The 28000-nt window shown below is 41.1% G+C and overlaps 1 protein-coding gene across 1 annotated transcript; it reads right to left on the reverse strand.

Moving 5' to 3' along the window:
- Positions 1-27434, reverse strand: ZNF25 (zinc finger protein 25). Its single transcript, XM_025915058.2, has 5 exons — positions 25192-27434; positions 6542-6668; positions 6160-6255; positions 3942-4005; positions 1-3487 (listed from the first exon to the last, which is right to left on the reverse strand). The coding sequence occupies exons 1-5, from the start codon at positions 25204-25206 to the stop codon at positions 2434-2436; spliced, it is 1356 nt and encodes a 451-aa protein (XP_025770843.2). The 5' UTR covers positions 25207-27434; the 3' UTR covers positions 1-2433.
- Positions 27435-28000: the final 566 nt, after the last annotated feature.

A 28000-nucleotide genomic window follows, 5' to 3' on the forward strand; every position in this document is an offset into this window, starting at 1 on the left:
TTCTGTTTAATTCAGACAATGTTTATTTCATACATGTAGTGCTACATTCCATCAGAAGATGTTTGCATTTTATGACAGTTCAACAAGTAAAACACATTTCTTTGAAAAAAAATTCTAATGCTTAGGCTTTTAACATATAAATACAATGTACAAAATAAATACACCACAAAAACCACCCACCCACAAACTGCTGTATGCATCACTCCTGGAACATGTAGCATATATAAAAGTACACTGTATACATTGATTGTGATGTCTTCAGTCCTAAGTAACAGAAAAACTTGACTTTGTAAAGTGCCAGACAGTAACTGTCTTAGGCTCTGTGAGCCATATGGTCTCCCGTCAGAACTACTCAACTCTGTTCTTATAGTGCTGAAGGCAGCCTCAGGCAGAACAGAGACAGCGGTCTCTGTTTTATAACTTTATTAGTGTTCCAGTAAAACTTTATTTATGGACACAAATCTGAATATAATCGGCACATGTCACAAAATATTCTTTTTTTTTTTTTTTTTCAACCATTTAGAAACGTAAAACCACTGTTGGCTTGTAAGGCTACAAAGACAGGCAGCGGGTCACACGTGAGTATCTGAATCATTCGTAGGAAAATGCACAACGAAGCCAAAGCAAGGCACTACAGCAAGAAAGTGAGTGATGAATGCTGGGAGCCAACCTTTTTGTTTTCCAGCATCATTCAAGAAATACAATTATAATGATAGTCGTAGCCAACTTACGCTTTTCTCGTGTCTCAGACGCTATTCTAAGTGCTTTAAAAATATTAATTCATACCTCCAAGCAATTCTAACATTCTCACTTCTCTTATAGAAAAGGAAACCGAGGCACACAGAGAGAGGGTAAGTGGCATGCCCCATGGGATCTGAGCCTTGGCAGTGGGAGTCCAGAGTCCACACTCTTAACCGCTGCCATGTTGTGTGAAGAACATCCTTCCTCACCAAAATCGTCCTGCAGATACCTCTGCACCCTCCTAAAACATCAACAGTAGGACAGACACTACTTCTTCACACAGCACTGTTTATCATACAGACTGTTTTCATCAGCTGTTTTTAAAAATAAACTCAGTCTGGGGCGCCTGGGTGGCGCAGTCGGTTAAGCGTCCGACTTCAGCCAGGTCACGATCTCGCAGTCCGTGAGTTCGAGCCCCGCGTCGGGCTCTGGGCTGATGGCTCAGAGCCTGGAGCCTGTTTCCGATTCTGTGTCTCCCTCTCTCTCTGCCCCTCCCCCGTTCATGCTCTGTCTCTCTCTGTCCCAAAAATAAATAAAAAACGTTGAAAAAAAAATTAAAAAAATAAAATAAAATAAACTCAGTCTTTTCTTAGGAATAAATGTGTCCCTAATGCAAAATTTGGCTGACCACGAGACAACTGGAGAATTTTACAAAAAGACTTTTAGCTTCTTTCTGAAGGATCAGTTCAGGAACATCTGAATTCACTTAAAAATGCCAGGAAGTAGAGATGCATTAAATTTTAAAAGAACAGTACACTTAAAATACACACTGGAACAACAGGAGTCGATGCTGAGGGTTGACGTGGGATCTCCTCATGCACGTGAGAGCTGCGGAGCTGAGGTTACGGATTTTCCTGTGTACACTTACGGATGGGATCCGTGTACGCACAGACATCTGTGATCGGCCTAGCAGCACGCGGACACACGTCAGCTCCACTCAAGGACTTTTCACGTGAGTTTAAGGATGTCACCTGGCTTCTCAATGGGTTTGTGCTTTTTAAAAAGCTTCATCTATCTATCTATCTAGACATTTGCAGGTTTCTTCAAAGAAAAAAATAACCCAACCCTCACAATCCAGTCGCTGCAACATGACTTCTGGCGTAACTGTCACTCTCACCCAATACAGATACTGAGTTTTTGTCAGGAAACTGACGTATCTGAGATGTCTGCGATGGTTCTATCCTGGCATCGCTCATCTGAAGGTCACAGAGATGTCACTTCTCAAGAAGGGCTTCTGGATCTGTTTTGACGTCTAGTCACCCCTTTGAGCGTTTGGAGTCCACCTGTAAAGTATTTCTGAAGCTCAGGATGGACACGGATAGGAGGCTCTCATTCACGTGAGCTTTGGGATATCTAGTGATGGCTGCCCTGACCAGAAAGTTCCTGACCTTCTTTTTTTTTTTATTTGTTCTTCTCTCATGTGATTTCTGTGTTGTACAGTATACTGTGACTTCTAAAAGAATGGTCTCTCTCACGCTTTACAATTTGTAGAGTGTCTGACACTAAAGTCTAACATATGGTAAAAATTTCTTCCTTCTAGATTCAAAGAATTTTTGTGTATTTGCTGTCAAGAAACACTCTTATGACTAAAACGTTCCCATATAGATGATATTCCTAAGTTTTTTGGTCTTGTGTGAATTATCTGATTATTCTGAAGGATGAACTCAGAAAAAAGTTCCCAATTCATGCTGTTTATAAGCTTTTTTCCTCTGTGTGTGTCTTCTGATGGGCAGTGAGTTTTGATTTCTGGATAAAAGTTTTCCTACACTCCTGACATTCATAGGGTTTCTCCCCTGTGTGTTTTCTCTGATGTATGATAAAATGTGACTTCTGAGAGAAGGATTTCCCACACTCCTTACATTCATAGGGTTTCTCTCCTGTGTGAGTCCTTTGATGTAATCTGAGGACTGAATTCACAGAGAAGGATTTACCGCATTCTTGACATTCATAAGGCTTCTCCCCTGTGTGTTTTCTCTGGTGTTTAGTGAGGTCTGATTTATAGTAAAAGTTTTTTCCACATTTATTACATTCAAAGGGCTTCTCCCCTGTGTGAGTTCGCTGGTGCACTGTGAGGGCTGACTTCTGGTAGAAACACTTCCCACACTCCTTACATTCATAGGGTTTCTCTCCTGTGTGAGTTCTCTGATGAGTTTTGAGGTGTGAATTTCTAGAAAAGAATTTCCCACATTCCTTACATTTGTAGGGCTTCTCCCCTGTGTGTGTCCTCTGATGTACCGTGAGGTGTGATTTCTGGGAAAAGGATTTCCTACATTCCTTACATTCATACGGCTTCTCCCCCGTGTGTGTTTTCCGATGTACCATGAGGTATGCCTTGACATAGAAGAACTTCCCACACTCGTTACACTCATAGGGTTTCTCTCCTGTGTGTGTTTTCTGATGTTCCACAAGGTGTGGCTTCTGGTAGAAGGATTTCTCACACTGATTGCATTCGTAGGGTTTCTCCCCCGCATGAGTTCTCAAGTGTCTACTAAGAGAGGACAGGTGGTAGAAGGTTTTCGTACATTCTTTACATTCATAGGTTTTCTCTCTGGCTTGACCTTTCTGTTGTCTTGTGAGGTCTCCATTCCTAGGGACCGATGTCCCACATTCCCTGGGTTTGTCCTTTGAGTGAGTGTGCTGATGTATTAGGAGGATAGACTTCTGGCAGAAGGACTTTCCACATTCACTACATTTATAGATTTTCTCTCTGGCAGGAGTTTGCTGGTGTTTTGTGAGTTCTCCATTCCTAGAGAGAAATTCCCAAAGTCAGTAATGCATAAGGTACTCTAGCTGAGAACCCATTTCTAGAGATGTTCCCATACTGATTCGATTCATGGTTTCTCTACTCTGAATGTTCTGACACACACTGTGGTTTAACATTAAGTAGCAGGAACCTTCCTTTGCATTGTATGCAGTCTCTTAATTGCCTGAGATCTGCTTTGGTTAACAAAGCCTCCCTTCCTGTGCAATTGAAGAAATGAAAGACTGCTTCAAAGTTTGAATCTCCTGGTCCTACAGAAGATCTCCACTGGGGAAGAGGGCTTTCCCATTTGGAAAGTGAATTCTTTGGAATTCACTCCAGTGTTTTAGTTTTCTCACGTTTAGTATGAACTAGTTAGTGCCTTCCCACTTCCAGTACTCCCATCAACACTTTTTTTTTTACAAGTCTTTTCATCTTAAAATCACAATCTTGAACTTGCCTTGAATTTTCAGCTTGGCTTCCCTGGGATCTTGCTCCTAAGTCATGAATCTTCCAAAGGTCTTCTACAAAGGAATTCAAAATTTAATACCATTTAAATCTTAACATATTATTATGGTTGTAGGGCTGATTCTTAGGCTTCAGGGCAATCTCCCCAAATAAAGGAATTCTTATATGCAAATTTCCTCTATGCCTTTGGTTTAGAAAAAATATAAACACTAAAGACGGTTGGAGCAGACAAGGGAAGAAATGTCATTATAAACCCAAGTACTCTGACACTTTACAAACATTTTAAAAACCTGGAGAAAAAGTTAAGGAAAAAGAAAAAGAATGGGGAGCAGAGAACAAAAGACATTCAGAGTGCTGCACAAGAATCTGGGACTCAGAATGCGGTAAGCCCATTACAGACAATGAACAGTAGGTAGGGTGAAAAGAAAAGTTAGTAGACGACTGTGTCCACTGGAAATATTGGGGAAAGATGAAATTGGATGCAAAGCTAAGCCTTTGTCAGCCAGAATGTAATTTACTGTTCATCAGTGACTATAAACTTCTACTTTATTTCCTCTGTACCCACACACGACAGTCTAGATGCCTAGTCTAGTCCCTACAGTGACTACATCACAACGTGTGTGGAGGAACAGTTCCACACTCCGGGCTCTCTCCGTCTCACTGGCGTAATTTTCACCGGGACAGAAGACCCAGGAACACATACATCCCAAAGGAAAGATGATTAAACAGCAGTGTGCAAGCCATCGTACAACAGGATGAGTTTCCATTTGTAGCACAGACGTTTTCAAGCCTGACCACCAAAAAATACTGCATCTCCAAAGTAGCGTTACCACGACCCAATGCCAGTCTTCCACTGCTTTCCTGTCTTAGTTTCGACATTTCTGCTTCAATTTACTACATGATCTTTAAGGATGAATTATTGAACATGATCCTGGAACCTTTACTGACCTTTAGATTTACTCCTCTTTAAAGGCCTGAAAGGAAGCGAAAGATAAAGAGCAGGGGCTTGGGGTAGGAATTTCATGGCCTTTGCAGGGAAGATGTAAGAAGTTAACGTGACGGGGACATGTGCAAGGCTAAGTGAGATGCACAGGAAACAAGAGCCTGTGTGTCTTTGGTCTTAAGAAAGGATAAGCCCTTGCAGGAGTGACTGTGAAAGGCACAGAGCAGAAGAAAGGGTCTGTCTCTTGTGAGTTCAGATTGAATATTTCCACAAACATCCTAGTGAACAACTAAGAAATACCAGGCATTGTTCCTAGTCCTGGCAACGCAGAAGCTCACAAGTACAGGAAAAGCATTTAAGGAGCAGAGTGAGATCATCTTCGTGGGTTTTCTGTTTTTGTTTTTTTTATCTTAGTGTTATAACACTCCAAATAAGGTGCAGATTTTAGGAGGGATAATCAGTACCTGTGTGAAAGACAAACACCATCTAAAAGGAAGTATCAACTCTGAAATAATATAACTGATGAAAGGCATAATGACTTGTAACCTAATTTCAGAGTTTAAAGAGAGAACAGGAAGTTAATAAACTGGTGCTGAAAATAACTGAGGCACATTTCATTGTTAATGAAAGGAGGGAAATGGCATTCGAAGAAAAATTTATGGTCAGATTTAAGATCTAACACTTTAGGGGTGCCTGGATGGTTCCGTTGGTTAAGCATCGAACTCTTAATTTCAGCTCAGGTCATGATAATCACAGTTTGTGAGATTGAGCCCCACATTGGGCTCTGTGCTGACAGCGCGGGGCCTGCTTAGATTTCTCTCTCCTCCTCTCTGCCCCTCCCTTGCTCACGTGTACACGCATTCTCTGTCTCTCTCTCAAATAATAAACTTAAAAAAAAAAAAAAGAATTGTTAAGATTTAATACTTTAAGATTATAGTGTTCTAGAATTCCCACTTAATTCCCAGGTACTGGAATAATGGGAATTCCAGAAAAAAAGACAAACATCTAAGACAAGGTTAGGCAGGAATTAGTTTTGTATACAGGAAAGAAAAGTAAATGTATTTTACAAAGTCTGGCAAAGGACGAATTTATGTGGAAAGAATGAAAACTGGAGGTGCGATTTATGTTGCTTGCATATGCAGACCAAGTGCCCTCAGTCACTCCCAGATGTATAGGGCATTTAAAAAAGAGGTTCCTGAAACACATTTCAGAAGGCAAAAGGCACCAACCACCTCACTAGCGACAAGGGTTCTAATTTCTCTCTCACCTGGGTAGTTCCGACGTGGAAATTCCACCTCCAGTATCCACGGTTCTTTTCCTTGCTTCAGCTTGAAGACTGCATTTGGCTTATTCACACAGTAACCTATGAATGGAGAAGAAAACACGGTTTACTTGGGATTTAGGGCCTGTGAAGGATAAGGAAGTACAGTTTGAGAACACTGAAGTCCTACTTTGGCTCGGCAAATTTAGATTCTTTCACCGGCGAGGGTGGGGACACGCATTCTTTCCGGTGCCCGAAATGGCCTCATCACATTTGACCCCTGAAACAGAGCCAATATGGCGCAGCCCTACAGGGACCTTACGTGTTGCAGCAACTGGGAAAGGAAATGCGAACTACTGGCAGTTCCACACGGGGAAGTTTTCCTCACCCACTGAGACTAGGTGACCGTAGTTCTCCCGCATCACTTCCTTGTACAGGGTCCTCTGAGCAGCGTCCAGTAACTGCCACTCCTCCCGGGTGAATTCCACAATAACATCCTTGAATGTTACAGGTCCCTGTAACAACATATTTTGCTTGAAACTGAAGTATTCAGAGTGGAGTACCATGAAAAAACCACTTGTGAACTAGCTCTTAATGTGCCATCAGGTTTACTCTAGAAAGCTGGATACATGGCTACTCTGTACATAGATAAAATATCTGCTCACTCTATTTGCTGAGCTACCGCTCCATGCCTGGAATCCTGCCAGGAGATACACAGATGAATGAAAGCAACTGTTCCTGCTGTGAAGGAGCACACAGTCTGACAAGGAGGCAGCGACGTAAATACTCAAATGCAATACACACGGCAGGTGCTCTGACAGAAACATGTACGCGATATAAAATGGTCACAAGAGGGACTGGTTACTTGAATTTTGTGTTATCAAGTTAGATTTTCTAGGTTAAGCTGACTAATGGAAACTTTGGGAGCAAAGAAGACAGAACTGACAAAGACATGGATGGACGCATGAAAAATGGCAAGTTGAGGAAAATTACAAAGAAGACGGTCTGATACGAGAATAGGGTGTTGGACAAAGATTAGTTAGAAGGTAATACAGTCCGGTCCGGTGACAGAATATGGAATAATTCTGAATGTGTCTCTGGACCATTAAAATGCATTTTGCATACCCACTGAATTGGTACCTGCTTATTAATTTATATTTGTAATAATCCGTTTATTAAAAATTGGCAAGTTTTATTTCTATTTATAATTAAAAAACGAATTCTAGTATTTTATACTATGTGGACTGTCTTACATGTTTTTGGGGTGTTCATCCCTTCACTTTGTAGATGCGAGTATAGATAACGGAGCTACTGAAGTGGTACATGTGGGTAGTAAGCAGAGCTACAGGAGCAGACCGGTGCTTGGAAGAAAACACTAAAGGGGCACCCAGGTGCCTCAGTCGGTTAAGTGGCCAACTGTAGATTTCGGCTCAGGTCATCATCTGGTTTGTGAGATCGAGCCCTGCCCCGCATAGGCCTGCTTGGGATTCTCTCTCTCCATCTCTCTCTCTCTCTGCCCCTCCTCCACTCGTGCTTTTTTGAAGTTAAAAAAACACTAAAGAAGAGGCAAGAGCACATCAGAAATATGGAGTGTTACAAAATTAAGAGGCATACATGAGCAATAAACATTTAAAGTAGCAGCAGTGGGGACACCTGGGTGGCTGTCGGTGAAGCATCGGACTTCGGCTCAGGTCATGATCTCACAGCTGGTGGGTTCAAGCCCTGCATCCGGCTCTGTGCTGTCAGCTCAGAGCCTGAGCCTGCTTCAGATTCTATGTCTCCCTCTCTTCTCTGCCCCTCCCCTGCTCACACTCTTTCTCTTTCAAAAATAAACATGAAAAAAAAAAAAATAAAGTAGCAGCAGTGGGTAAAAAATAACTTCCTTGGAAATTAATTATTGAGAGAAGGGGAAGTTACTTCCCATAGTACCTCTATAGTTTGATAATGGCTAGAACTATAATGCCAATTATTTTCATTCTCTCATTTTTATTGACAGGACTATTTAGGGCTATGAAATTTCTTCCAATCGTTGCTTATATTTCATAAAACCTGAAATGTGAAAATTTGAGGAACGTCGTCATTGGATATAAATTCTTGCTTCACATTTCTTTCCTGAAAACACCATCCTATTCTTTTACATATAAGTTGCTAATGAGAATTATGTCCATTCAAAAAGAAAAGAGTTCTGTCAATTTTATTTAGACTTTGTTCTTTGTGGCCTAGAGGACTCTTTTTTTCCCTCTGCTTTTAGGTCTAATAGTTTTACTAGACTCTCTCTTGGTGTTTACCATTCTGGGCCAGTTCTCTCTGGCACAGAGAGTCTTTTCAGTATGTAATTCAGTTTTCCTTTTCTTTATGGAAAGTTTCCTCTGATTAAATATCAGTTTTAGATTTTGTTACTGACGGATCCTACTTCAGCTTCTACTTCTGTTACCCTGTCTTCCTCTTCCAGTTAATTCTTCCCACTCCCTGGGGTCTCTTTTCCATTTCTCCTGTGTATCATTTATCAGGCGTTCATTCATCTTCTCCCCAAGGTGCCCTGAAATTTAATCTTCTATTCTGAGATGATGTGCTGTTCTACCATTTCTTTCCTGAGTTAATTTGCTTACATTTTATATCTACTTGTTTTTCCATTTCTGTTCTGAGGCTTTAATCTCTGGGGTTCAGGTTCTTTCCTGTCTGAAACATGTAATATTGGAAGGCTGTACTCTCCTCTACTTTGTGTGTGTTTGGGGGACGAGTATTGACGTCAGCTGAAAAAATGTCAGTTCACACATTCCAATTTTTCTTGTATTAGCATTGTATACATGTTGAGTAATATTTTTGGTTCATGATCAAATGAAGATAAAAGCTTATTTTATGTTGGGGAGGGGTGAAAGTGTTACTTGGTTCAAAAATGTCTCTATTGGCATAGTATGTTCACATTTTTTTTTAATGTTTTTTTTCTTTTTTTTAACGTTTATTTATTTTTGAGACAGAGACAGAGCGTGAACGGGCGAGGGTCAGCGAGAGGGAGACACAGAATCTGAAACAGGGTCTAGGCTCTGAGCTGTAAGCACAGAGCCCGACGCGGGGCTTGAACTCACGGACCGCGAGATCATGACCTGAGCTGAAGTCGGCCACCTAACCGACTGAACCACCCAGGAGCCCCATATGTTCACATTCTTGAAGAAAGCACTACTGGGGGAGGTATCTTTAGATTCTGTGTAGTGTTTTTTGTTTTTTTTCTTTTTTAGGGCACCTGATTTCAGCTGCTTGTTTTCTTACGTGCTTTCAGTACGGGCACACAGGAATTCTATTTCTTTTCCTCTGAGTTGCTGATGTTCCCGCACACATTCTGAGTCCCTTCTTTTTTAATCCCGGTGCCAGTACTTGGACCCCACGATTCCAGACTTTCCCCCATCTTTCCCCAATCAGGGTGAGCGCCTCTGCTTGTGGCAGAGTCCACTTGATCTTCTGTTCCTTTACAACTGTGACCTCACCATCCTTTGTCTTCCATCAACCCCCTCCTGACTTCCTGCTCTGGGGGGAGCTCCCAGCTGCTTCTGCTCTTGTCAGTGATCTCCCAACTTATACATAAACTGAAGTGTCCTGCCTCCTAGCTATACAGCAGGTTGTGGTGTGTGGAGATGTTTGTATTTTGCCAGCTAACATTATTCTATAAAAGAAATTGAGAAAATGAGAAAAAGAATCAGTTGGGCAGAAAGAGGCAATGAGTTGAATTTTGTTCACACTGTGAAGTGACTGTTGAACATACAGCTGGAACTGTCCATTTTGGCAGATACATATGTAAGTGAATTTCCACAAATAATATTGTCATATATATTTAGCAGGGTTCTGGAAGAGTCCAAAGAAAAAAGAAAAATAAATCTGTGGAAATAGGAATTTTCGAGATGATGGTAGGAGAAACTAGGCCAAGACCGAAGCCTGACGGAACTTCTCTAAATAGAAGAGCAGGCCAGGAGGAGAGTGCTCAGGAACCAAAGACAGACAGGTTCACAACAAATGGGCAGTTCTACTGTGAAGCCAAATGTAAACATCCAAGGTAGAGTAATTGGGTAAGAGCACAGCAAGGGAGTGAAAGCTGTAATCATTAAGCACGATGATTGGAGAAATTTTGGGAAGACTTAAAATTCTTCAGAGAAACCAGCTTTTGGATGCACATCCTGACAGCTCGGGAAAACAAAGGCCTGGAGTTTGATAAGGACAGAACAATGGATTTGGCAGGGAAACTGATCAGAGTCAAGCTTCTAGGATTCCTTGTCCTCACCCCCTTTTTAAAGAGCATTCAGTTGAAGACAAGAACTGGTGAAATGAACTGACCACATAAAGCAGAGGAAGACACTGGCTCTAAGTGTGGGAACAAAGCAGCCAGAAAGAGAAACACAAAATGGTGTTATACACATTGTATTCCCTTATAATACAAAAGGGTTTTTGTTTTTGTTTTGTTTTGCTTTACAAGGCAACACCTGGGATGAAATACTTACAAGTACTGTTTTCTTATAGCAATATCACTTCGGCAATTAAGAGAATACCTAAGATAATAAAATGGACATGTGACTTTTCATATGCGGAGCCAAATGCTGCAAGACAAAGAAGGAACACCCACAAAGATCTAATGAAAAACGTTTTGACTCTAAAATCCCATGCCTTGCCAGATTTTCAATCAAGGATAAATTTTAAAAAAGGTGTCTTCTTGGGCACCTGGTGGCTAGGTCGGTTAAGCTTCTGACTGTTGATTTTCCTCAGGTCATGATCTCATGGTTTGTGAGTCAGCCCTGTATCTTGGGGCTCGTATGTATCTCTGTGTGTATCTTTGTGTGGAACCTGCTTGGGATTCTCCTCTCCCTCTCTCTCTTTGCCCTCCCCCTGCTCATGCTCACTCACTCTCTCTGAGCCTTTTTAAAAACAGATGTTTTTGTAAACATAAGGATACTAAAAGCATACAAACTATGCAAGTATTCTCCAAAGTACTTGGATACACTGAAAAGGAAACAAGAAGGAAAAGCACGTGGTAAGCCAGAAATGACAGCTAACAGATATGAGGTCACTAAGAACTTATTTCTGGTATAGCCATAATAGGAAGCTGTGGGGAGTTAAAATGGATTGCATTCAGAGACCATGAAAAGGAATAGACTATTGTGCATACTAAACAATCACACTGTCCTTTCTAGATACTGATTAGTATGTTAACAACGTGCTCACATCTTTTCATGGAATACTGACAAGATCATTTTCTGACCAGAAGACAAATCTGAAAATAACTGAAATCATATAAAATATTCTCTGCCCACAGCTGATTTAAACTTAGAAATCAGTAACAAAATTATGTAGGAAAGTGCCAAATATTTGGAAATAATATTTGAGCACTTTTGTTTAGTGTTACTGGAAAACAAAAAGTTCTCTGAATGATCAAGAAAATTGATAAAATTATATCCAGAATGATGAAGAAAACAAAACAAGTTAACAATATCAGAAATGAAAAGGGTGACAATTCCTATAGGCCTTGCAAATGTTAAAACAATAATAAAAAATACTGTGAACAATTCTAAGTTTATAAATTTGACAACTTAGATGGAATGGACCAATTCCTGGAAAGAAAATATTAAATCTCACTTAGAAATACCTAGAGCTGAATAGTCCTATGTATTTATTCAGTAAATTGCTCTTGTAGTTAAAAAACCTTTCGATGTGAATGATGGTAGAGGGCTTCAGAAATTGTTCCCTCCAACTGAGACAACCATTATTAAGCTGGCAAAAACTGACAAAATCAACTTTTTCAGAACTCTAGCATCTAATTCTAAAAACAAATGAAAAGCTTAGAGCAACTAGTGAGGTACCTAAGAAAGAGGATGCTAACCATGAAGAAAGCACTGGTATTTCTGCTTGCCCACCTACCAACCCCCTCTCCAGTGTAGCAAGGGCAGTAGGGACAGTGCCTGTGTTCCTGGTGCAGATTGACAGGGTGAGACAACACAGATTTTGTGTTCAAAAACTGCTAAGTGTATTGATCTGTCTAGTGGTTTCCTGGTGGGTGAGTGCAGAGGCTTGCCTGCCTTTTGCCCTTCTAGGTCTGGAATGGCATCCTGGGCCAGACTCAATGAAAACTACGTCATGACGGTGCTGGGAAAAGCAGAGACAACTCCAGATGCCCGGGAAGGTGGAAGCTGAGGAGGAAGACAGTAGGGAGAAAAAGGGCCTGCACAGACTACAGTGCATAAACCAGGGACTCCAGAGAGCAATGTGCATGCCCAGGGCTGGACACAGGCTCAGAAAACACTAGAGAGGACACTAGGCTGACATCCATCTCTGGCTAATCTTAGGGCTCTTCCAAAGAGGTGGAGGGTAAGGCAAAAGGGTAGACAGCATGGTTAAATGGAGAAGGAGTGCCCCAGTGTAGAGCCACTATGTAAATATCGAGTGAGTATTTGATTTTTCTTTTTGGTTCCAGAAGTTTAAGGAAATCTCTGTCACATCACCGGCTGACCTCTGAGATAATGGAACAGAAATGGCAATGACCACACTTGACAAGAAACATAGCCTTTGAAAAACTGGAGAGTAAACAAATGAACAAGTCCAGCCTTCAGCGAGCAGCAAAAGCAAACCGTGGGGAGGGGGACAACCTACTTTCCAGACTCAAGCACATTATAATGTTTATTCATATTACAAAACTTCTAACCAAAAGGTAAAGGCATAAACAAGTAGGCCCATTCACAGGGGGAAAGAAAAGGAAATTGACAGGAATCATCCCTCAGATAATGCAAATATTGGATTTACTAGACAAACAATTTAAATCAACTCTCTTAAGCATGCTCAAAGGGCTACAGGAAACCATTGACAAAGAACTGAAAGAAACTAGGAGAACAATGTATGAACAAATAATATCAAAAAGATACAAGTTATAAAAAGAAACCAAAAAGAAATTATGAAATTCAAAGGTACAGTAACTGGAATATAAAATTCAATACAACACATCGAAACAGATTTGAGCAGGCAGAAAAATCTGTAAGACTGAAGACATTTGAAATGAATCAGTCTGAGGAGAAGGAAACAAAGAATGAAAGATGAACAGAGCCTAACAGGACCTGTGAGGGCACCATTAATCATACCAACAGAAGCAAACTGGGAGTCCCAGAGAAGAGGCAGGAAAAGAGACATAATATTTGAAGAAATAATGGCCAGAAACTTCCCATATTTGATGCTAGACATAAATGTGTACACACAGGAAGCACAGTGAACTCCAAAAAGGAAAACTCAAAGAGCTCCATACCAATATACATTATAATCAAACTGTCAAAACCAGAGACAAAAAGTCTTTTAAAAGCAGCAAGATCCTCACTATGATTAAATCCTCAACAGAAACTTGAAGACCAGAGGCACTATGATGCATTAAATTCCTGGACGAAAAAAACTGCCAAACAAGAATTCTAGCAACACTGTCCTTCAGTAGTGCAGGAGAGATTAAAAGGTATTTGAAGATAAAGGCTCAGGGATTAGCAGACTTGCCCTACAGGAAATGTCAAAGGGAGTTCTTCAGCTTGAAATGAAAAGACATTAGACAGTAATTCAAGGCCACATGAAGAACACAGGTAAAGGTGACCGTAGAAAAATATAAAAGCCTGTATTATTGTATATATTTGTAATGTTTGTTTATTTTTGAGAGAGTGAGACAGATCTGAGAGAGGAAGACACAGAATATGAAGCAGGCTCCAGGCTCTGAGCTGTCAGCACAGAGCCCGACACAGGGCTAGAACTCACAAATCACACTTACGGACTAAGCCACCCAGGCGCCCCTATTGTATTTTTTATTATAACTCCTCTTTATGTGCTGTATGGTTTAAAGTCAAATGAATAAAATAGTTAACTGTAAATCTAGGTTAGTGGGCACACAAAATATGAATATATGTGACACTAACAAAATGAAGGGGGAAGAATGAGCTGTTTCAGCAGTTGCTGTTATGCAAGTGAAGCTAGATTTGTATCACTTCAAATTGTTAGGAATTAGGGATATTAATTGTAATTGTCAGGGTAACCACTAGAAGATAACTTTTAAAAGGCGAAAGATTTATACGATCTGAAGAGAAACCAGAGTATGAAGATAACTTTTAAAAGTAACAGAAAAATAAAAGGAAATGAATAAATCAAAATGGTACACTAGAAAAAATTAAACACAAAAAAATAAGACAGTCTTAGAGAAATTAAGGGAAATGAAGGAATACACCCAGAATAGATGTCAAATTGCAGAAGTAATTTAATTTAGGGTTTATGCTGGTTAAACTGAAGATTATAGGTTTTGAGGGAGAATAACAAAGAGTCCTCATCATAATATATCAGTATGGGGGCGTCTGCTTGGGATTCTCTCCTCCCTCTCTCCGTCTCTCCCGCTCACGTGTGTGTGCATACCCTCTCTAAATAAATAAAACTGAAAAGTGTATAAAGTATAAAAGTATATATCAGTGTGGGTACATAATACCACTGGTGATGATAACCTAGATTACTTTGTTAAGGTAGTTTTTGCCAGTTTTCTCCACCGTAGAGTAGCTTTTTCTTTTTCACACTGTATTCTTTAAAAGAAATTTACTAAGTCCAGCACATACTCGAAGAGGGAGTAGGCCCCACCTGTAGAAGTTGGCACTATCTACATATATTGTAATTTTTCACAAAGAATATCCTCTTCTCCCTGCTTACTTATTTGTTTAGTCATTTATTTATATCACTATGGCTTCAAATATTTAATGTTTTGCGTTAGAATCCAATAGTGTGTGGGGCGCCTGGGCGGCTCAGTAAGTTGAGTGTCCAACTTCGGCTCAGGTCATGATCTCGTGGTTCGTGAGTCTGAGCCCTGTGTCGGGCTCTGTGTGCTGACAGCTCAGGGCTTGGAGCCCGCTTCGGATTCTGTGTCCCTCTCTCTCTGCCCCTCTCTCTCTCTGTGTCAAAAATAAACAAACATTAAAAAAAAAAAAAAAAAAGAATCCAGTAGTGTGTTATTTTGTTGCTCAATTGTTCCAGCTTTGCCTACGAGAAGGTCTTTCAGGCTGGCTCCATGTCCCCTTGACACGTCCTCATCTTTCTGAGCACATACGTTGTGACACTACAAAATTATATGGGCTTATTCTAAATTTCTATTACCTCATCCCTCAAATCAAACATTTCCATGTTATTCTAGTTCCCTTTCATTGGAGGATGGTAGTTAGAAATCAACACCTGTGAACCACGTATGATTGTTGCTACTAGACTGTCGTCACTGTTTACAGGCACTTCGGCAGAGTTAGAAAACATATGTGTATGAACTCGTGTATACACACATCCGTAATCATTTCTCTAAATACATTTATGTCAAGCTAGTATATATTAAGGTAGTGTATATACATTTGCTTTTCAATAAATGGGAGCTGGAATAAATGAGCATCCATATACAAAAAATGAACCTCAGGGGTGCCTGGGTGGCGCAGTCGGTTAAGCGTCCGACTTCAGCCAGGTCACGATCTCGCGGTCCGTGAGTTCGAGCCCCGCGTCGCGCTCTGGGCTGATGGCTCAGAGCCTGGAGCCTGTTTCCGATTCTGTGTCTCCCTCTCTCTCTGCCCCTCCCCCGTTCATGCTCTGTCTCTCTCTGTCCCAAAAATAAATAAACGTTGAAAAAATAAAAAAAATTAAAAAAAAAAACAAAAAAACAAAAAATGAACCTCAGCCAATAGCTTATACTTTATATACAAAAATCAACTCAAAATGAATTATAAACCTAAATGCAAAGTGTAAAAACTACAGCATTTTTAGAAGATAGGAAAAAGTCTTTGTGACTCTGAGCTAAGCAAAAACTCTTTAGATACAACACCACACAAAATTTAGAAAGAAAATCTGGAAGTCAGAAAAATTTGCTCTGTGAAAGATATAGTTGAGTGGAAAGAGTAGGCACAGAAAGCGAGCAAATATTTGAAAATCACAGAGCACTCTCAAAATGCTTTGATCATATAAAGAACTCAAAATTCAGTAAGAAAATAACCTAATTTAAAAGATTTGGGCAGAGAAGATATATAGATGGCAAATAAGCACATTAAAACATTTCCAGTATATTAGTCATTAGGAAAACTGCAAATTAAAACCATGATGGCCTACCACTACATCCCTATCAGCATCCCTTTTTTTCTTGAAGAAAAAAAAAAAAAAGAAACTGACAATACCAAACGCAGACAAAAATGTGAAGCGAGCAGAGCCCTGCACTTTGTGGTGGGAATACAAAACAGTACGGCTACTCTGGAAACGGTTTGGCAGTTTCTTATGAAGTTAATCAAATACTTAAATATGACCAAGCAAGCACTTGCCTAGGTACCTACCCAAGATACATGAAAATCTAAACATACAAAATCTAAGCACAAAAATCTAAACACAGATATTTGTAACAGCTCCTTTCATAACTGCCAGAAACCCAAATATTTGTCAGCTGGTGAACAGATTAATGAATGGGGTACATACATACAAGTCCATAGTCTCTAGCAATGAAAAAGGATGAGTTGTTGATACTTGGAACATGATTAAATCTCATGCATTATGCTAAATGCCAGTTGGTAGTCTTAAAAAACTACAAACCATTTGGTTCAATTTATATGACATAACAAGAAAAGGCAAAATTATAGGGATAAAGAATAAACTGGTGATTGCCAGGAATTAGTGGTGGTGAGAGGGACCAAGAAAGTTTTGAGATGATGAAACTGTTCTATATCTTCACTGTGGTGATGACTGTGCCTTTATGCATGTGTCAAAACTCACTAAAATGTATACCCAAAAAGAATGGATTTTGCTGTTAAGTTAAATAAGGAAGATAAGAACACAGCACAAAACAAAAACTTTACACCACAGAAGATACCAAGTATTCACAAGGATATCGAGAAACTGGAACCCCTGTCCATTGCTGGTGGGAATGTGAAATTGTGCAACTACTACAGAGGATATGTGTCGATTCCTCAAAAACCTAAGCCTATAATTACCACATGATCCAGTAATTCCACTCCTGGTTATATATCCAAAAGAACTCGGAGCAGGGACTCAAACAGATACTTGTACACAAGTATTCATAGCAGCATTATTCACAATAGCCACAAGGGGCAAATGTCCCAGTGTCCATGAAGACGAATGCATAACAGAGAAGCTGAGAAGAAGGTGGAGTAGGAGGACCCTAAGCTCACTCCATCCCATGGATACAAGCAGGTAACACATCACCGTGAATAACTCAGCAAACAACCAAGACAAGCAGAACAAACTCCACAGCTAAAAGTAGAGAAGAGGCAGGTGCCTGGGTCTGTTAAGCATCTGAGTTTGGCTCAGGTCATGATCTCACGGTCTGTGAGTTTGAGCGTGCGTTGGGCTCTGTGCTGATAGCTCAGAGCCTGGAGCCTGCTTCTGATTCTGTGTCTCTCTGCCCCTCCTCATGCTCTCTCTCAAAAATAAAGACACATTAAGAAAATAAAATATTTTTAAAAGTAGAGAAGCAGCTCCATCACAGAAGTCGGCTGAGAATATTATCAGAAGTGGATGCAAAAGTAAAGATGGAACTCATTAACTCATTAAAAGTTATGGAATCTTGATTTTTAATAAAACATCAATAGCAAAAAAAAAAAAAAGATGAATGCATAAACTAAATGTAAATACAAACAGATGAATATCATTTTAAAGTCTTTAACAGGAAGGAAATCCTGTCACATGATACAGTGATGACACTATGCTGAATGAAATATGCCAGTTAAAAGGGGCAAATACTGTATGATTCTACTTATATGAAATGCCTAGAACAGTCAAGTTCATAGGTGAGTAGATTGGTGGTTTCTAGGGGAAGGGGGGAGGGGAGTTACTGTTTAATAGGTAGAGTTTTAGTTTTCCAAGATGAAAAAAGTTTCAGAGATGGATGGTGGTGATGGTTGTACCATGATGTGAATGTACTTGATGTTACTGAACTATGTAATCAAAAATGGTTAAAATGGTAAATTTTATGTGTATTTTGCTACAATTAATAAAAGCAAAAGCCAATACCCACAAAACGTACTAAAAAAACTATAAAAGTATCAAACGTTGGCATACACAGCAGACTTAGAGGGATCAAAATCCCAGAAAAAAAGAAATTGATTGGAATGAGTCCTGTGCCTTTAATTCGTATTCTCAGGGCATTTTCAAATTTCATAAGCAGGGAAAAAATGCAGGGCAGAAAATATCTTAGAGCTGGCATCTCAGGAATAAGAATAAGAAGCTAGTTCTGAATAGAATGTAGAAAAGGAAAAGAGAAGCTGATCTCACTATAACCATGAGAACAAGCCCCTAACCTAGAAAATTACAAGTTTTCCAAAACCTCTAAGAGAACCAAGAATCCAAAGATGAACAAAGGAAAAAAACTCAGAAGAGAAAAGAAAACCACAACTTCTTTCACTTTTGGGGGCTAGTAGGGGACAGAGAGAACCAGGCCAACTTTTCGCAAAATGTTCATGTTTGCTTGCGGGCTTCTGTGACGTATTAGAATCGCTAAGAGCTTTAGTCACAAAGCAAGTGATCGCCAACCTGCCATTTGATACTATCTGGTTTCATATTCAAAACAGAAGCCTAGTGTCTGCCTCACTTTTATTTCCCAAGTGTCTCAAGGTGATCAATTTATTTTGAGTTGGAGAACCAGGGAATGTTTTGGCAGCACATATAATAAGTTGGGGAAGCAGTTTCTGGAACCACATAGGAAGGTCCATAACAGACACGGATGCTCTGAAGTACAAACAGCCACCAGTTTTCCCCCGAGCCCTCTACTGAGTACGTGGTGTCAACCCTCCAATGGCTGGGGGCAGAGACGATGGGCAGGACGAGAGGTCTCAGATGGGGAAGGCTCTGCAGAACTTCTCAGTTACTCCTCAGTAGCCTAGCTGGTGGCTAGGCTGAACAGCAGATCACTGGAGACCTGGTGGCGGTCAGATCCCAAGCTGTGCTGAAGAGAAAGCCTGCATTCTGCCCTTAAATCATCTGAAGCCAGTGGTGAACTGACCCTAATGTCCAGGGTCAGCTCAAGTATATCTTAGATCAGTTTAGCAACCAGACTGATGAAGGGATGTGCCTTTTTCTGGAGCTATTATTTACTTTGACCTCTACTGTCCCTTTATAAAATGTCTAGCACATAATACAGAATTAGGGGACATGCAAAAAAGTAGAAAATTTTGATACATACTAAAAAAAAGAAGCCTAGGGGCGCCTGGATGGGTCAGTTGGTTAGGCGTCCATTGTCATGATCTCAAGGTTAATGGGATCAAGCTCCATATCAGGCTCTGCATGGACAGTGTGCGGCCTGCTTGAGATTCTTTCTTTCTCCTTCTCTCTCTGCCCCTCCCCAGCTCACACGCATGCACACATTCTCTCTCTCTCTCTCTCTCAAAATCAGTAAACAGACTTAAAAACAAAGAAGCCTATTGAAGCAGACACAACCTAGATGTTGGGATTAGCAGATAAGGGCTTCAAAGTAATTACAATAAAATGTTAAATGACTTCATGAAAAAACAGACTGGAAATGAAAGAATGGGGAGTCATAGCAGAAAAAACAAAAACCCAGGAATTTTTAGAATTAAAAGATACAGTATCAGAAGTGGATTCTGTGGGCTTATGAAATGAAGAGAATTAACAAAGCAGAAGGAAACTATGAACTTGAAAAAAACTCTGTTCAACAGAAATATTCAAACTAAAAAACTAAAATAGCCTCCAAACTAAATACAGCATTTGAAGATATTCAGGACAATATGTACATGGTGTCTAACATTTGTGTAACTGCAATCTTAGATCTTAGGAAGAAAAAGAGAGAATGGGGCAAAGAAAATATCTGAAAGTGTTCAAGAATTTCCTGAAATGATAAAAGGAACACACCATAAGCCTTTATCATCCCAGAGGGATAAAACAAAACAAACTGTACCTAAGCACATCACAGTCCAACTGTCAAAAACTAAGGGTAAAATGGAAAATCTCTTTTGTTTTTTAAGGTTGTTTATTTATTTTGAGAGAGAGAGGGAGAAAGAGTACAAGTGGGGGAGGGCCAGAGAGAGAGGGAAGAGAGAGAATCCCAAGCAGGCTCCCTGCTGTCAGCACAGAGCCTGATGCAGGGCTCGAACTCATGAACTGTGAGCTCATGACCTGACCCAAACCAAGAGTTGGACACTAAACCGAATGAGCCACCCAGGCGCCCCAAGATAAAACTGAAAATCTTAAGCACAAGTGGAGGAAAAAGACACATTATGTTCAGATGAATAACAATGAGACTGACATCTCAGAAACAGAAGACAAAGGCATCCTATAAATGCAGAAATGAATAAAATGCTCAGCATAGAGGACTATATTTGGCAAAAAAAATATCCTTCAAAAACCAAGGTGAAATAAAGACATTATCAGAAAGACAAATGAAGTGAATTTGTCGCCGTCACTCCTGCACTACATGAAATGATAAAACAAGCTGCTTCGGCTGAAGGGAAAAGACATCAGAGACAATCCCAGACCTGTAGGAAGGAATACAGATACCTGTATATACAGATATTTGTATAAACATAAAGCAGTATTTTATGTGCATACACACATGCATACTCAAGTTACTTTAAAAAGTCAATACCGTTTAAAGTAAAAATAACAAATATTTGGGGTTAAAACTGTATGTAAAAGTGAGCTATAAGACAAGGACCACACGGGTGGGAGGATGTAAATTGAATTATGCTGAAGAAAGTTACTATGTTGTTCATGAATAAATATTACTTGAAGACATAGGTGATAAGTTAATGGTGCATACTGTAGTCGCCAGGCTAAGCAATAAACAAAATAACACAAAAGTAGAGCTTAAAAGTCAATAATACTCAAAATGCTCAACCTACACGAAGTACAACAAATCTCATTAGGATAATGAAAAATCCACACACAAACGTACTAGAATAAGATCTTAAAAATAGCTAGTCCAAAACACACAAATTTACTTTAGATGTCTGACAAATTAAAAGGTGGGTTTTCAATAGTATAATATAGTGAATGCTTTCAATGTTTTAAAACAGAAGAACTTCCAACCAAGAGTTGTATACACAGTGAAAAATTTCATTTATATTTCAGAAAAACCAAAGTGAGAATTTTCCACCAGCAGATCCTCACTAAAACAAGGAAACAACCAGAATAAAAACAATAATTATAAGGGCACTTGGGTGGCTCAGTCGGTTAAGCGGCCGACTTCAGCTCAGGTCATGATCTCAGTTTGTGAATTCGAGCTCCACGTCCGGCTCTGTGTTAACAGCTCAGAGCCTGGAGCCTGCTTCAGATTCTGTGTCTCCCAATCTCTGCCCCTTCGCTGCTCATGGCTCTGTCCCTCTCTCTCTCAAATGTTTAAATAAACATTAAATTTTTTTTTAAAAAAACAGTAATTATAAAGGATGTTTTCAAAGAGAAAAATTTATGCCAACACAACTTCAGGGATAAAAAAGATCTAATTTGACCAAAATGGCTATGAACAAATAAAAAAATACAGTATCTGCAGAAAATGAACTTTTCTAAGAGTTGGTCGTGATGACTGTACTCAAAGTTACTTCAAAAAACAAAAAGGCTCGCTAGTCATTTGTGCTGTCCCAAACTGACCGTTCAACTCAGCAATTAGTTACAGAGCCTAACACAGGGGAAACACTGTAGCACGGTCGAGTGAATTCTGGATCAGGAGAATGGCACATAGATACACATTCAAAACTGACAGAAGCAGAACTGTAGAGTAGGTAAGTTTGGTTTTGTTTTTTGTTTTTTTTTTTTTTGAGCTTCCTCCTACATTATTTCTCCCTCTTTCCAAAGCCTCTTTCTCCCACTATCATGCCCAAAAGCTACGATTTTTAGTTAGTAACAGATAATGTCTACATAGTGGGGGTGCCTGGGTGGCTCAGTCGGTTGAGCATCTGACTTTGGCTCAGGTCATGATTTCACAGTTCGTGAGTTCAAGCCCCGCATCAGGTTCCACGCTGACAGTGGGGTTCTCTGTCTGTGTCTCTCTCTCTCCCTGCCCCTCCCTAGCTTGCTCACTCTGTCTCAGAATACATAACAAACTTAAAAAAAAGAATCCAATACCAACAAGCCCTGTGTAATAACTGGCTGTAAAATGTTTGGGGCACTGGGTGGCTCCATCAGTTAAGTGGCCAACTCTTGGTTTTGGCTCAGGTCATGACGGCACGGTTCATGGGTTCAAGTCCTGCATCAGGCTCCACACTGAAGCTGGGGGCCTGCTTGGGATTCTCCCTCTCTCCCTCTCTCTCTGCCCCTCCCCTGCTCATGCTGTCTCTGTCTCTCTCAAAATAAACAAACTTAAAAAAACTTCAGCTTAAAAAAACAAAAGACTGGGGCGCCTGGGTGGCTCAGTCAGTTGGGCGACCGACTTTGGCTCAGGTCATGATCTCGCAGTCTGTGAGTTCGAGCCCCGCATCGGGCTCTGTGCTGACAGCTCAGAGCCTGGAGCCTGTTTCAGATTCTGTGTCTCTGTCTCTCTCTGACCCTCCCCCCTTCATGCTCTCTCTCTGTCTCAAAAATAAATAAACATTAAAAAAAAAATTAAAAACAAAAAACAGATAATGTCTGTTCAAAAAATTTATGATACAGTAGAAATACCATGTCAGAAGTTGGGCTGTGATGGTTATGTAAGACTGACTATGTCAAGTGCTTACCAAAGGGCTGGGAATTTAAAACAAAGATATGGTTACCACAGAACTCAGCATTCATTTTTCTCTGGGTAATGAATGGTGACAGGAGATTAAGGTGGGGCACACAGGGGCTTCCAAGATACTAGTAATAGTCATTTCTTAAGCCAGATAGGGGATACAACTGTTTCATTAATATTCCCTAAATTTGACATATACATTATGCACATTATTTTGAATGACTTTTAACTAACTAACTAAATAAATAAATAAATAAAATTGAAATTCAGTGTTTCTCCAGCCCACAAGGTCCTACATATTCTAGCCCCTTCTACGTCTTTGATTTTACCTCTAGGTCATTCTTCCCTAGGTTGCCTCTAGCTTCAATGTCTTGAATACTGTTTCTGGAACACGCCTCAAGGTGCTTGTATTTATTGTTCTTCCTATCTAGAATGCGCTTCCCCAAGAATTGTACTTGGTTCCCTTATTTAATTTAGGACATTTCTCAAATATTACTTTTAAAAAAAAAGTTTTTTTTTTAATGTTTATTTATTTTTGAGACAGAGGGAGACAGAGCATGAACAGGGGAGCGGCAGAGAGAGAGGGAGACACAGAATCTGAAGCAGGCTCCAGCTCTGAGCTTTCAGCACAGAGCCCGACGCGGGGCTCGAACTCCCGGACCGTGAGATCATGACCTGAGCCGAAGTCAGACGCTTAACCGACTGAGCCACCCAGGCGCCCCTCAAATATTACTTTTTAGAGTGGCGTTCCCCAATCAACTTATCCCCTGTTCCTCACTTCTCTGTATCATGCTGTCCTTGTAACTGCTTGTTTACCTCTGAGCACATACACGAGGAATATCACTCAAATGCTGACACATATAGAAAATATATCACATTTATTCGTATCCCCACCAATCTCCTCGGAAAAATCTTATATATTAGAAGTTGTCTGCTTCACAGCGGAGGATACAAGTTTTCCAAAATTTTAAGTTTCACTTGAAACCTCAACTTTTTTTTTTTAATTTTTTTTTAATGTTTATTTATTTTTGAGACAGAGAGAGACAGAGCATGAATGGGGGAGGGTCAGAGAGAGAGGGAGACACAGAATCTGAAACAGGCTCCAGGCTCTGAGCTGTCAGCACAGAGCCCGACGCGGGGCTCGAACTCACGGACCGTGAGATCATGGCCTGAGCCGAAGTCGGACGCTTAACCGACTGAGCCACCCAGGCGCCCCGAAACCTCAACTTTTAACATTGGCAATAAATACCAAGAGTCATTTTCCTTGAAGTGACAGGCTCACTTCAGCCATTTTTGGGAAAATGGTAAATACTTCTCCGAATAACTATAGTTTGTCTGACAGTTGCTCTTTCAAGCAAAAAAGGTGGCTAGGAGAGCTCACAAATCAGTTGCACAAGTGCTTTTCCTAAATGACCAACCATCATTCCTCAGTATGCAGCAAAAAGAACTGTATGTGCACTTCCCATTTGGTCATACTGAATAGTAAAAAGGGGTGTGTTTGGGGGGGGGGGGCGCCTGGGTGGCTCAGTTGGGTGTCCGACTTTGGCTCAGGTAAGGATCTCACAGTTCATGAGTTCGAGACCCACATTGGGCCCTGTGCTGACAGCTCAGAGCCTGGAGTCTTCTTCGTTTGGATTCTGTGTCTTCCTCTGTATCTGCCCCTCCCCCACTTGCACTGTCTCTCTCTTTCCAAAATGAATATTAAAAAAAAAAAAAGACGGGGCGCCTGGGTGGCGCAGTCGGTTAAGCGTCCGACTTCAGCCAGGTCACGATCTCGCGGTCCGTCAGTTCGAGCCCCGCGTCAGGCTCTGGGCTGATGGCTCGGAGCCTGGAGCCTGTTTCCGATTCTGTGTCTCCCTCTCTCTCTGCCCCTCCCCCGTTCATGCTCTGTCTCTCTCTGTCCCAAAAATAAAAAAAAAAAAAAATAAATAAAAAAAAAAAAAAAAGATGGGTATTCGGGGGGTCAAAATGTAATAAAATTAGTTACTTTTACTGTTTCATCAAGGCTGTCCTTAAGTGAAGGTGAATTTTTTACTGTTGAGTACAGTCACCTGCTATCATTGTCTCATTCATGTCCAACAGCAATCTATTCACCACTGCTTTTACACCATCAGTGTAAAAGGCAATTTGCATCTTAGTATTGGGTTCTGACCTGATACACTCCTTTGAAAAGGTCTTGGGGAAGCCAGGGGTCTGCATTCTGGAACTGCTGTGTTATTCACACAGTATTTTCCCTGAAGGTGATTTTTAACTATTTCCACTTTTCTAGTTTAATATATGGGCTCTTTTTCATAAAACTCACTGAAAATACACACACACACACACACACACACACACACACACACACAAACAGGGCTAAATAAATGACTCACCTGATACTTGTTCATGTTCTGCTGCTCTTGGGAAAGGATAGAAACTATGAAGCCAGAACAGGGAAAGGTGGAAGACAGAAGTCTTAAGAGACCTTATCTTGCCGCTCAGGAATCACCTGCGAGAAATTTCCATACATTTTAGTCAAACATAAACCCCTAGGAAAATATCCCTTTGAGCCATGAGAAGGAATAGAAAGGGGCATGATAAAGGAATACCCACCTGTCCATTGGTGACTCTGATACAACCTCGATGAATCTGGGAAATTTTTGAGTGAATCTAAACATTTCTTTCCTACTAGCTGTTTTGCAAATTATGTACCCATTTACTAAATAATACAAAAGAATTGAAAACTTAAACATCCAATAAGAGCAAGTTAGGCAAAATGTATAACACATATCCAAAGTGTGGATCCCTATGCTGGCATTACAAATGATGTTGAAAAGAACTGATAAAGAAGTGTTTGTTACATAACAATTGTTCCTATTAACATTATAAACCCCACGAAGTTAGAAAGTCTTCAGAGCTCTCAAAAATTAACATGTCTCTTCTCCCTAAATTGCAGTTTCTCAGAAATCACTTCTCTAAGACACCAGTTTTGACTTAAGCATGGTGCAGTGGACCTGGAGACTTTGGTTCCGTGCTAGTCTCTGGCATTAACAAACCTAGTGACTTCGTTTCAGTGGTATTATATTTAACGTGAGGAGGGATTAGATCTAATTTTCAAACTTTCACGTACCATTTTGATTCTGTAAATTTTCACTCAGTGCCACAATCCCAACAGTACCCTGGAATTCACGGTCCCCTCCAAGCCTGGGCTGGGCCAAGGGTAAAATTTAATTAGGCCTCGAAGAATTATGACAGGGACACAAATCTAACTTCTAAAATAACAATTTGACACCATAAATCCCAGAACAGGCCCTTGATGTAGGTAAGCAAAAGGTAACTAGATGCCATAATGCTGAGATAGCAGAAAGCTCTTCCCGATGGCCTGATGCTTACAAAATGCCTAATAATAAGCCCAGATACACCAGCCAGAGGCATTATGATAGCACCTTAATAACACGGAGCAAGGATGAAATTCCAGTTTTTGTCTTTTTAATAAAGTGTGTCCCATTCCCCCTCTAGAAAGTAGTCTCCGGCTTGGAGAGGATTCCCAGCTTCTCCAATAATATGTAAGATTCAGGGCTCAATTTACATGTGTAACATTCCTCTGAGAATACAAATAGGTTGGAGAATGAGGGAAGGGCCTCAATTATCCTTTTGACACAAGGGTTCTGAGGAAACCTCAAGAATTTTTGTTAATCGAACACTAGGTTAGGTCCATTACACTCCACAGTTATGCTGAGGGACAATTATTGTACTAAATACAGCCCAAGGCTGTAGGAAACCGCATGAACCAAAGAGTAAATAAAACGAATTTACCCACCCCCGTCACCGCTAACGCTGAGTAAACCAATCAATTTCCGACCTTTCGTACTCCTGTTTATTAAAATGGAGGTGGTTAATGCCGATTCAAAGGATGGTCATGATGATTATGATTAAATGAGCCAAGAATGAAAAGAACAGCATACCTCGGTAATAATAAAAGCAGCTCACCTTTATTGAGTCCTTATCAAACTTTATATATACGGCCCTATTTAATACAGCAAACAACCCCAGTAGTTAGTGTGGTTATTTTACAGATGAATGTCCGAGTCGTACCCAGGTCATCCTGCCCAGTTAAGTGGCGGGCACCGGACGCGCGCAGGTCCCCCGGGCTGACACCGCCGCGGCGCCGACAGCCACGCCAGCAGCCACGCCAGCGCGGACGCGGCGGGCCCGGGGTCCACGTCACAACAGCCGTTCCCCCCGCGTCCCTCCCCGCTGCTCCCGCGCCCCAGGCCAACTCGGGCCGCCCGGCTCCGCAGGTCGAGAGCCAGGCTTCTGGGGAGGGGCGGCAGATGGACAACGGGCTTCCCCGCCAAGCCCCCTGCCCGGCCCCCTCCCCAGTCCTCGGAGGCCAGCCGGGCGCTCAGAGGGGGGCGGCGCCTTCCAAGTTCTCCGACTCGTCGCAGCCGCGGAGACCCGGCTTCCCCCCGCCCCCGGCCTCGCACCCGCAGAGAGGCCTCCCACACACCTGCAGGGGCTCGGCCACCGCTCCCGGCCCGCGCAGGTTCCAGGCCCCGCCCTCTGCCGCACCGCGGAGACCTGCAGGCCCCGGAGTCCTATCCCGCCCTGGGGCAGGAGACAGAAGATGGCGACTGTCAAAAGGAGGTGGAATTGCGCATGCCCAAAAGCCCCGCGCGCCTCACTCTGGAACTACGCTTCCCAGAAGCCTCGATCGCAACTTCATTTTGGATGACATATGGTAATATGGCCTGGCCTCCTCCAGCCGCCGGAGCGCTGTTGGGATTTTCGGGACGCTCCCTCCGTGATTACTCACAGTGACAGCTGGTGACAAGTGGCAGCCCGCAGTCAGGGGGCTTGAAAACAGATAACTACCCGGAAGCGGTGCGAATATTGATCAAGTACTTGGAACCAAGTACAACAATACATTCAAATAATGTCCACTAACATCTGACTTTTATTTTAGGAATGCTAGTTTTCAAAATTATGCAAATGACACGTGAAATTTGTAATAAGGAGAAAATACGTATAGGCTAAAACAGAAAACTAGTACCACACATACCATTGCCCAAAAGAAAGAAAAGTTTAATGTGAGTGCACAGTCTTAGATTTTTTTTTTTTACTCATTTTATGCTAATAGTATAAAATAACTCCTTTCGCTAGGGAATATGCACTGAATATGCAGTGATTTCCTGGTCAGTC

This window comes from Puma concolor, chromosome D2, assembly GCF_028749965.1.
Source record: "Puma concolor isolate L17-30 chromosome D2, mPumCon1.1.hap2, whole genome shotgun sequence".
Classification (NCBI taxonomy): domain Eukaryota; kingdom Metazoa; phylum Chordata; class Mammalia; order Carnivora; family Felidae; genus Puma; species Puma concolor.